Source organism: Hipposideros armiger, unplaced genomic scaffold (genome assembly GCF_001890085.2).
Source record: "Hipposideros armiger isolate ML-2016 unplaced genomic scaffold, ASM189008v1 scaffold_145, whole genome shotgun sequence".
In the NCBI taxonomy this organism is placed as follows: domain Eukaryota; kingdom Metazoa; phylum Chordata; class Mammalia; order Chiroptera; family Hipposideridae; genus Hipposideros; species Hipposideros armiger.
In genome coordinates this window covers 66,148-78,682 of record NW_017731495.1, presented here as the reverse complement: position 1 = coordinate 78,682, position 12,535 = coordinate 66,148, and the positions used below count along the sequence as shown (strand labels likewise).

Genomic DNA, 12,535 nt, shown 5'->3' with positions numbered 1-12,535 from the left:
GGTTGAGCTGTTGTTCAGCATCTTAGCTGTGGAGGGCAGTGTCACTGGCCCTCATATGTGGGATCCGAACCGGGGCCCTCTGGCGTCCCAAGTCAGTTCTTAACCATCGCGCCACTCGGCTGGCCTCACAATAAAATTGTTTTAAAGCACATATTATAACTTTTGAAAAACTTCTAGAAGTTAACCAAAACATTTCTTAAAGATTTTTATTAAATTATAGCTAACATACAATATTATATTATAACCAAGGCATTTTAAAATCTCTGAGCATATACAGTAGCACAACTTCTCATTTTTTCAATTACTTTTGTTTATTAAGTATGGCTTACTAAGGTTAAAATACCCACCAATTTTTGGAAAAACCTAAGCTTGCTCTGTGCTGTACACTGAATGTTTGTGTCCCCCCAAATTCATGTTAAAACCTAATCCTAGTGACAAAATGATTTCATTATGTGTGTAATCTAAAGAATAAAATAAACACAAAATAGAAACAAATGCATAGATACTGAGAACATTTGGATGGTTGCCAGATGGGGGGGGGGTGATGTGGGTGGAAAAAAGGGGAAGAAATTAAAAAGTACAAATTGGTTGTTACACAGTAGTCATGGGGGTGTAGGGTATAGTATAAGGAATAAAGTCAATAATATTGTAACAACTATATATGGCATCAGATGGGTATAGATTTACCGGGGTGATACATGGGAGCGGGGTTAAACAGCATGGTGAAAAAGGTGAAGGGATTAAGAATACAAACTGGTAGTTACAAAATAGTCACAAGGATGTAAAGTAAAGGAAATATAGTCAATAATATGGTAATAACTATGTATAGTGTTAGGGGGGTACTAGGCCAGTCAGGGGGATCACTTCTTAAATTACATAAATGTTTAACCACTATTCTGTACATCTGAAATTAATATAAAATAATATTAAATGTCAACTGTAATTGAAAAATGTAAAAGGGGGGGGTGGTGAAGGGAAAGAAGATGTTCAAATTTCCAGGTATAAAACATGTAAGTCATGGGGATGTAATGTACAGCTGGGGAATGGAGTCAGTAATATTGTGATAGCGTGGTACAGTGTCAGATGCTTGCTGGACTTACATGGTGATCACTTCTTTAGGTAAATAAATGTTGAATAACTATGGTGTACACCTAAAACTAATATAATATTGTACATCAGCTATATTTTAATAAAAATCTTTTTAAAAACCCACCTAATCGCCGATGAGACAGTATTTGAAGGTGATTAGGTCATGAGAGTGGAGCCCTCCTGAATGGAATTGGTGTCCTTCTACACAAGAGGCCCTAGCGAGCACCCTCGCCCCTTCCACCACAGTGAGAAGACAGAGTGAAGAGACAGTCGTCTAACAGGCAGGAAACAGACCTTCATCAGACATTGAATCTACTGGTACCCTGCTCTTGGATTTCCCAGCCTCCATAACATGGAGAAATAAATCTTTGTTGTTTAAGCCACCCAGGCTGGTATTTTTGTTGTAGTAGCCCAAATGGACTAAAATATGCTGAAATAAAAGATTTCCAAGATCCTAATGCCCTTTCATGATTTCCCTTTGTATAAGAAAAACATATTATCCATGTTATAATCAAGCTGTTTTATTATCTTTTCCTTTTAAATGCATAAAGTCAAAACAAAATTATGTAAATGCCTTTACAAAATCTGTGCCACTCACCTTTGGAAATATCTTTAATTTTTCTGCCATATAAATCAAAAAGATGTCTGGCTGGTGAATTTAGGTTCATTCTTATGGTGCAAGTGTCTAAAACCTACACAGGAAAAAAACAACAAGAAATAATTTATCACAGTATCACAGTGAGCTCTGACTATATTAAATACCACTGCTGCCCTCAACAACAGAAATCCTTAAGGGAGATAATTCAATACACATTCTTCCCTGCCCATCATCTCCGAATGCTATTAAGGATCTACAGTTGGTCCCATAGACCCCAAACAGGTGCAGCCTCCTCCTTAGGTTCCCCACATTCTTGATATTTCCACTCTTTATGTTTTGGTCTCAATTTCTTAATATTGCAAATCTATTATTTAAAAGTGCAAGAAAGCCCTTTGATACAAATTATATTCCCTAGTTATTAGTGAAGGCTTAAATATCAATTTACCAATTAAACTATGTAAAATATAAGCTATTTAAAGATTGTCCCATTTATTTCAACTAAAATTTCAATGATTTCAAAAATTATTTCAAATATTGCTGCCTTTGAGTCTTAAAAAAAATCAGTCAAGAAAATCACATGGCTTTCTAACTCAAAGATTCGTCTTTTCATTGTGCTAAAACTTCAGTAAGGATGTTTGTGAAAGCCAAGGTTTAAGAGTTAAATGAGTTTATAAAGTGGCATTAGAAAACCAGATACTAGAAATTAATAATGCATCAGCAACACTGTCATTCTCCCCTACTTTCAGGATAAAAGATCTTTGCAGTGTTTAAGCAATGCTAACCTTTAGTAATCATTTCTCAGAGTAAAGCATCAGTGGTATGAATTAGTATCAATATAAATTTCTAACAAAAGCCCTGAAATGAAGCCTCTACTTGCAAGATCTTTCTAATAATTCACAACTGAAAAATATTTAATGGTGCCATCTTCTTGTAATATTAAGGTTAATTAAAATACCATTTCCACTAATCTGTACCTGTTAAGCTTAATAAAATATTACTTTTAAAAATTCACATTTTGTTAATTTCTTACAGGTTAGCTTGTAAAGAACCCTTCTGATAGTGAAATTTAAAACTATCATGTCAGAAAACCAGATTCTCCTTGACAAGCACTTGGGGAGAGATTTTCCACAAGCTCTTTTTAGTTTAACTGATTTGTTTACAGCTCTGGGAGGCACATCCACTCTTCCACTCCTGCCGCCCCTCCCCACCCAACCCCATCAGCCTTTCTATCCCACACCCCCCATCCCTGCCCCTGGCACATCTTGTGCAAAGTTTTCAGTTTCTGAAATAGCCACTATGGAGGTGGTGTGGTTACACAGCCTACAACTTCTGGGTTTAATCTGCCACTACCCCAGTCCAGGTGAGAGAGTATTAGCTCAACATCACTGCAGGCCAAGTGAACCAAGTCAACAAGCCATCAGACCCAACAATGGTGTCCTCCTCAAAGAGAAAGAACCTTGATATCTTTTAACATGTTTCTATGCATCAATGCCCAGAAGTGCAAACCCCAATTTACATCTCCCCACTTGCTTTCTTCAGAAGGGGTCAGCAATTCCGGCTGTATAGCCTGTGGGGCAAGAACTGTTTGTACATTTATAATTGTTAAAAAGATAATCAAAGAAAAATAATATTTTGTCACAATTTCATAGTATATATGAAATTCAAATTTTAGTACCCATAAATAAAATTTTCTTGGAAAACAGCCACACTGTTCATATACATATTTCCTATGGCAAAGTTCACACTACAACAACAGGGTCAAGTAGTTTCAAGAGAACTTACAGTCTGTAAAACCAAAATTATTTACTGTCTGGCCCTTTATAGAAAACATTTGCCTACTGCATCATTATTCACATAACGTTCTATTGTTTTCTTTTCCTTTATACACTAGCTTCCACTCCTTCATCCATGTCTAAAACCTTTGCATTGTGCACTCTGAAAATGCTTCCCCCAATCAACTAAATTGACTAAACCCTCACTTCTCCTAAAAGAAACTGGGCTTTCTCCTAAATTCACTAATTTCCCAAAGGCCCTCTCAAGTGGTGGGATTTTATTCTCTGAAATCATACAATCTCAAGTTTGGGAAAGTGGTGTTACTTACAACACTATTTCTAGATAATTTCTCCCCAACCCTCTCATTAAATAAAAAAAAACAAAAACAAAACAAAAAAAACCCTGTCTGCCTGAGGACCCTGACATTCAAGTCCACCATCTTTCCTCACTCTAGTCATTCTTCCTCATTCATGGATAAGTTTCGTCACAAAACGCCTCACTCTGGGTGACCCTTACTATCCCCTCTCTGTGCACACGCCTAGAAGCCTGGTGCTCCTGGAGAAAGTCACTCACATGAACACACATCAACATTACTATTATTCATGGTCACCAACGTCAGTGTTGCCTCAGCACTGCCCCGTTCACTTCTATGTCACTCCTTTGGTCAAATCTCTCTTCCCTCGCCACAATGAATATTTCAAACCATCTGCTTGTCTTTGACCAGCCTCCCCTCCTCTATTTCCCTCTTTATTTTCAGCAGATAGCAATACCTCCTACATCAGAGAGAAAACTGAAGCTTCGTCTTCATGCTACCAAAGCTACAAGACTACCTACTTCTACACCTATCCTCCCTTTTCCCCTCTAATTATAGGATTCCCTTCCTATCGAAGGCCAGTATCCCACCTATGCTTTCAATTACGTTTGCTCTCAGCTTTTAAAGCAGTATATATTATCCATCATTTCTTTTCTCTCATGGATGTTCAACTACTCCTCAGCTGGATTTTCCCCACTGGCACTTAAACATGATCAAGCCTTTCCTATCTTCACTATTAAATCCTCCCTTGCCCCATGTCTCCCTCTGGCTCCTCCTCCTCTTCACAACTACATCTCTCTGTTTCCACTTCCTTTCTTCCCACTCGTTTTCAGGCCACTCCAGTTTGGTTCTCAGGATCATTTTCCTCACATAACTCTCACAAAGATTACCAACGACTACCACGTTGACTAATCCAAAGGACATTTCCTTAACTCCCATTTATTTTGATTTCTGAAAAACATTTGACCACTTCCTCTTTCTTTAAACCCTTTGTTCCCTTGAATTCTGCAATATGACAACGCACTAATTTTTCTCCTGCTTTTTCTCTCTTCTTCATAGGCTCACCCTCCTCTGTTCATTCACTGGAGTTCAACAGCAGTCCTAGCCCTCTTCCTGCCTCCCTGTAAGTTCTCTTAAGGCAATCTAATCTAATCAGTGCCCCAATGTCTCATCTTCCATCTACATACTTTTAACCTCCAGCTTATTATGTCTACCAGCTGTGCAAACTAGGAACGTCAAAGTCATCTATAAAATCCTCAACACCTTACTGTCCCTCATCTCACGTACTCAAGGTTTGTTGATTTTATCTTCTAGACATCTTAGAAATCCATCCATTTTCCCCCATTTCTACTACCACACCTCAGTCCAAGCTATTATCACCTGTCGCCAAAACTCTGGCAACAGTTAGCTAATAGATTCTCTGCATTTACCTGGCCCAACCAATTTGTTCTTCACTGAGCACCAAAGTGATCTCAGAAACATAAATCTAGTTATACTCTCTTCCGCTCCTAACTAAAACCACTTACATGATTCCTTACTACCCTTTGGGGGATGGAAGGAAGGCAAAAATCCCTAACTTGTCATACCAGGCTAATCTCTTCCTCATACACTGAGCTTTCAGTTCATGGAATTCACCCTGTTGGCTCTGCCATGGAGTCTTTGCATATGCTGTGCTGCCTGCATGAAAAGGTTACCATCCTCAGTATCCTCGATATGTACCCAAACAATTCCTGCTTGCTTCTTCTCAGAAGACTTTCTTGTGCCATCTTCTCCACCTTTAATACTGTGACTATTTTACACATGTCTCTTTCTACCACTAGACAAGCTCCGTGAGAACAGGACCATGGCTAGACTCACTCACCACTCTATCCAGGTGCTTGGCAGATGTTCAGTAGTCATAAAAATATCATGAATTAATGAATGATATTTGTGAATGAATGAAAGTTAATATATATCTAATTTACACTCATTTCATCATGAATTTTATATTGTTATTAAGAGCCTTACAAACCTAGCAAATAAAGGTTCTGATTAATTTTATAAAATGATGCTATAACTAAAGTATGTGTAATCCTAGAAAAATTTTTTTCAAATAAAACGAATTCATTTTAGTACCAGAGCACTGAACTTGTACTGTCCTTAGGAAATAAAATCAGAAAGCCTCTTCACATTGATAGCAGTACTCTTGGTTGCCTTCCCAATGTCCATTCTCTACCTCATCCTCGCTCTCCTCATTTTGTTTAAGGGTTCACCCTTACCCCTTTTTGATGCAAGGAAGGCTACAATTATCTTGATTGATCTAAGTTAATTATGGTGGTCCTATGTCCCTTGTCAGTTTCTGGGTGAACACATACTCTAGTCTGGCCTATGAGATATGAAGGGCCCTTCTGGGAAAGGCTTCTTCAGTCACAGGACAAAGATGTTCCTTTTCTGCCTTGGGACAAAGTTGTACCTGGCTATGCAGCAGCCACCCTGGAACCAACATATAAAAAAACATAAAATCCAGGAAATTATAGGGAACATAACTGGAATCTTGTCAGACCATGCCTGGAACTCCTCTGCCTTTGGATTTCTTACATCCTTTTTGCTTAAGTCTGTTTAAATCAGGATTTTTCAGTTATTTGCAGCTAAAGTCATCCTAATTAATAGAAAAAAAATGTTTTTGGCTCAGATTCCTCAAATGAGAAACACTGATTCAACTAACTCAATGAGTATTTGTATATTACAACAGTATTCACTATTTAAATTTAACAAGCAAACCATTTAATTAAGAAGCTAGAGAAGAATTTTAAGAGCAATTCAGCAAGCTTAAAACTGAAAATGAATGGATAATTATAAAATTAATTCATTGGATTACTAAAAATATTTCACCTTTGGCAATTAATTGTACTTGTTCAGTAGAAAAGAACTACAATCTATCATGAATATTTTGAGAAAGGGAATCAGTTTTTACAGACTTTTTTCCTGCTAACTGAAAGACTGTCAAATACATTATAAATTTTCAAAGAATTAAAATGTAATGAAATATACATGGCATAACTCTCTGCTAACACCAACATTTTACAATGACTTATAATAAAAATTATGATCATTCTTTTAATGTGAAGATGCCAGGAGCTTGAACTAAATTTGCACCCATCTTATTAAGTGGCTTAAAGTTACTTTTCTGAATAAATCCTGGAGACAAAGTTACTGGGGTGTTATTTCTCTTATTCTCATAAAAGTAGGTGACAGAATGCACACCAAATCTAGTTATTTTTTCTTACTAGCAATGAACATGACTATGATCTGTAAAAGCAATTTTTTCTTGTGAATTTGATATGTAGGTATTCTGGCATTTTATTATTAAAATGTGAATGAGAAGTAGATAACCAGAGATTTTCTAAATTACCTATTAATACATACTTCTTGGATATTTTATCCTTAACTGACCTCTTCTTAAGCATAAGTAGCACAGATTACTTTTACACTTTTATAGTTCTAATCTATTATTTTTGTTTGTTTTCAAATCTATTTTGATGTATAATTCACATTAAATTAACTTTATCTATTTTAAGTGTACAGTTCAATATATGTAGGAAAATGTATCTGTGTAACCACCACCACACTTAAGATACAGATTATTTCCATTATTCTACAAAATTCCCCACGCTCTTTCCCAATCACAATTCCGGACCCCTTGCCCCAGGCAACCACTGAGTGCTTTCTGTCAGTAGATAATAGTTTTGTCGGTCCTACAGTTTCATATAAATGGAATCATATAGCATGTACTATTTTATATCTCTCTTCTTCCATTTATCACAATATACCAGGGGTGCCAAAAAAATTTATACACATTTTAAGAGATGTTATCTATGCTCAAACAGTAGTTCACTATAATGAGAAGTGTCTGGACGCGGATGGTAATCACTTTAAGCACCTCTTGTGATTGCAGAAGTCAAAAGTGACTTGTATTGATCTTTTGTTATCGGTATATATTGAGTATTACAATTAATACAGTTTTTTCCTTTCTTAAAATGTGTATACATTTTTTTGGCACCCTCTGCATATACTTGTTCTTTTTATTGCTGAAGAGTATGCTTTGGTACAAATATATCACAGTTTATTTATCCATTCACTTGTTGATTGACTTTTTTGGGTGTGTCTAGTTTGGGATTATTATGAATAAAGCTACTGAACATTCATCTAGAAGCCTTTGTGTTGACATATGTTATTTCTCTTGGGTAAATACAGCAGGTCCCCAAATAACATCATTTTGTTCAACATTGCTTTGTTATAATGTTAATGAGATGCCCTAGGAACTTAACTCTTATTTATATCAATTATCCTACGGTAAAATTGGTGGTATTTACGTCATTTCTCTTAAAGTCGCAGAATCTAATGACATTAAGTACGGACTTACTGTACCTAGAAAGGGGTTGCTAGAATGTGTGGTAAGTGTATGTTTCTTTATAAGAAATTGACAAACTGGTTTGCAAAGTGGCTGCATCATTTTGCATTCTCATTAGCTGTATTTGGGACTTCCGGTAGCTCCAGATTTTCACCAATATGGTCACTCTTTTATTTTAGCCATTCTAATGTATGTGTAGTGCAACTCAGTGTGGATTTAATTTGCATTTCTTTGATGATTAATAATGTTGAGCATCTTTTTTTGTGCTTATGCTTATGATTAATTTCTATGTCTTTTTTAGTAAAATAGTCTGTTCAAATCTTTTGACTTTTTTATTGAGTTCTTTATCTTCTTACTATTGAGTCAGAGATCTTTATATATTCTGAATGTGAATTTTATAGTGCATTTTCTGAATATTTCTTCCCAGTCTTGCTAGATTTTTCATTTTATTAATACTATCTTTTAAAGAGCAGACATTTTTTTTCTTTTTAATTTGGATAAGGTATATTTAATTTTGTGTTTTTTTGGGATTTGTTTTGTTTTGTTTTTAGTTCATACTTTTTAGTCCTAAGAAATCTTTGCCTACCCAAAGGGTGTAAAGATATCCTCCAAGAACTACTACAGTTTCGCTTTTTTATGACTAGATCTATAATCAATTTTAAGTTAAGTTTTGTGGTGGTATGAGATAGGGATCGAAGTAATTTCTTATCATACAGGTATCCAATTTTCAGCAATATTTGTCAAAAAGACTATATTTTCTGCCGGGGTCCTGCCTCGGCGTTCCAGTGAACAGTACCTGAAGTGGGTAGGCGAGGTTTAAGGAAAAAAAGAGACAAAGAGACAAAGAGGGTCCGGGAGGACTGGAAGCATTCTCAGCAACCAGCCCCGAGTTTATTTTTCCTCCCCATTATATACCCCCAGAGTACATGTAACACAGAAGGGATGAATATGCATAACTTCATTAAAAGTACATCATTAGTTACCAACTAGAAACCTGAAGGTCAGTGGAAAATGTAGAGGGTCAGTTTCCCAGGAAACTATCTTCCCCAAAGCCAAACAGCCCTCTATCTCCGTGTGTCTCCTAAGGAACTGGCTTTCTCACCACATGCCTCAAGGTTAAGTAAGCATCCTCAAGGTGCAAAAAGGAGCAAGAAGCAAAACAAGTTATACTACAGTAAAGCCAGCCTGCATGGCTCCCAACAATTTTCCCCTCTTGAATGATCAGAAATAATTTGCCCATATATATGTGGTTCTATTTTGGAGCTGTCTATTGTCTTCATGTGAATTCTTATTCCAAAAGTGTCCTGTCTTGATTACATTAGCTTTATAATAAATGTTGAAATCAGGTAGTACAGTCTTCCAGATCTTACTAATTCTAATTCTGCTGCATTTCCTAAGCTTTCATTGAGCTTTGTGTCTCTGCGGGTTGATATTTTTCATGAACTCAGAAAAAATATTGGCCATTTCTTCAAATATATTCATGCTCTCCCAGTCTTTTTAGAGCTCCAAGTATACATATATTAGACTGCTTGATATTAACCCCACAAGTTACTGACACTTTGTTTTTTTCAGCTTTTTCCATTTTCTTCTGAATACTTTAATATGCCACTTCTGCTATATAATTCTATAACCTAACGAGTGATTTTTTTTTCATTTAAGATACTGTATTTTTCACATGTAGAACTTTCATTGGTTCTATTTTTAGTTTCCATTTCTCTTCACATTATATTCATGTCTTTCTTTAATTCCTGGAACATATTTATAATAGCTTTTGAAATGTCCTTGACTGTTAACTCTATTTAGGCATCTGTTTCTATTGATTGGCTTTTCTCCTAGATAACGATTACCTCTTCTAGGGTCTTCATGAAATCCTCACAATGTTCAACAAAATCCCTCCCCTCTGACTAGTCAAAGCACAAAGGTCTCCTTAGCCTGTGTATACTCTCATAGTTGTTTCTTTTTTACGTCCCCATCAGTTGTCCTTTCACCGGGAGTTGTTTGTGGTAGGCCATGTGGAATACAGCATGTGCGTCAACAACTTAATATTTAGCCAAAGACACAAAGAGGCCCTTAGGCAAATTTTGGGAACTACTTTTCAAATAGCTCCCTCATTCTTGGCATTTTATGGCAAACTCCAGCCATTGTAGCCTCCCAGAACTTTGACGTCATTCTCTTCAGCTTTGTGGAGACCACTGTGTTTTTCTTGGAGTCTCTCTCCTTACGCCAAGTTCAAAAATGTCTCCAGGTATAAAGATGGGGTAAATTGTATGACTAACTTCAACTTTTCCTATTCTCTCAGGTATTAGGGTCTGGTGATTCCTGATGCTTAATATCTAAAAATAGCTGTCTCATATATTTTGTCCAGTTTTCGGTTGTTTAAAATGGAATGACTAGTCTGATACTGGTTATTCTGTTATGACTGTGAATAGATGCCTCTCGTTATTTTAATGGTTAACTCATTTTTAAGTGAGGACACATTAGGAAGTAAAATCTATGAAAAAAGTATATTTGTGGCAGTCTCAAACATGAAAAAAAAATACTGTTCTTGAAGTCAAAAATGGGTTCTAGTCCTAGCTATTCCAGCTCACCCACTTTGGCTATGGCAGTTAGCTTCTCTAAGCATTAGTTTTCTGAGTTGTTTTATTAGATGATTTCATAGAATCCTGTGATTCTAATATCCGGCACTTAGATAAAGTTCATCAAAGATACTTTAATGGGAAGGTATGTATGGAAACCAATTTAATAAACCTTCAATTTAGCCATTATTGTTATATGTTCTTCACAATTAGTTGCATTAAAATATAAATATAAAAACTGTAAGACAATTTTAATAAAAAACAAAAATAAATTTTGTCATTTAGATTTAATACCAAGTTTATACCTTACTTGTTTAGGGGAGTTAAAAGGCATAATGCTAAGGACTATCTTTAACTACCATCAGTAAAGTAAATCTTCAGACTGAACATTCTCATTTGCTTTTATTTCAGTTCAGGAAATCCACATTATTTTTCCTGAAGATTTCATTCAAGAAAAAATAAATTCTGACTATTGAATAATTACTTATAATATTCTAAAATAATCCAATTGCATAACTCTATAATTCCCATTAAATACATTGAAGATAATTGGCTATCCGTGGCCTCTTGAGGAATAAGCCATATGATCAAAGTCTATATTTTTAAAAATCTGCTTTAATATTTTTTAATCTGCTATTAATACCTAGTATGAACATTAGACTAATTTTTTAAAATAACGATAGTATGAATGAGCTTTTCCTCAATTATCATAAAAAGCTCTTTAAAGAACTTCCAACATACTAATTATGCATGACCTCCCCTGTCGGAATCCATGTTGAGCATCCTTCATCAAATTTTGTTACTCCAGTTGCTCTCTTGAATCTTTTAAAATGTTCTCTAAATTCTTTTACCCACACTAATGAGAAAATCTCTGCTGTTATAGTTATTGATTTGTGTGTGAACATTCCACAACCATGATATTATGTTGAGGTGGTTTTTTTTTCAATTGAATTGGGCCTTCCTGAAACTTGAAGATTTCCTTAAAGTTTTTTTGTTTGTTTAGATTTATTGAGTTATTTTTCAAATTAACAAAAAGTGCACATCATAGAAGTCTAGTTTGTCCTCCGGTTTAAAGGTAACTGAAAAAGTTTATTATTTATTTATATCTTGAAAGTCATACATATGAGGAATTCCCTCAACACTTACATGGTTTTTCAGTAATAACAGGAAAAAAATGAAATATGTTTACATGCAAATATTAAGGTAATGTTTATTTTTCCTAAGTCAGAGTTGCTACTCCCTTCCTAATTTGTAGACTCTTTCCTCTTTCTGATTTCTGAACTCCCCACACTAATTCTAATCAAGAAAACAGTGATCTAATTTCTTATAATCTGTTTTCTCTGTCACACAGCTTATTTTCGTTCTGTCAAACCACATGAAAAATATAGGAGAATGAACAAGAAGTCTATGAAGATTCCCATGAATTGGTAAGTTTGAAGTTTTTAGAACATCAAAACAAGAGTTCTCAAACTTGAGTGGGACGAAGAGGAATCATCTGGAGACGTTTATTGAAATTCAAGTTCCCAGGCCCCCCACATTCAAGAGATTCTTAATTCAATAGGCTTGGAGTGGGGCCACACAGCCCAGATGATTCTGATGCAAGTGTCCTGTGGACCTTACTTTGAGAAACAATGCAGGCCCTTTGCTTGCAATAAGTATATGATGCCTTCAGGTGACAAAAGGGAGTATTCTCTTCTCATTCAAGTAGCTTGAAGTGAGGTGTACAAACCCCAAGACACTAGGCAAAACAACCCACTGAAGTAGGAAGAAGATATTAGAATTATCTTTTTTTTTTT

General features: G+C 35.6%; 1 protein-coding gene across 1 annotated transcript in view; it reads right to left on the bottom strand.

The window, feature by feature from the left end:
• DCDC1 (doublecortin domain containing 1) overlaps nt 1-12,535 on the bottom strand; it is a 392,688-nt gene that overhangs the window by 327,417 nt on the left and 52,736 nt on the right. The window contains exon 8 of the mRNA XM_019650696.1: nt 1,688-1,781. Within this exon, the coding sequence (XP_019506241.1) occupies nt 1,688-1,781 (94 nt within the window). The remainder of the gene's footprint in view (nt 1-1,687; nt 1,782-12,535) is intronic.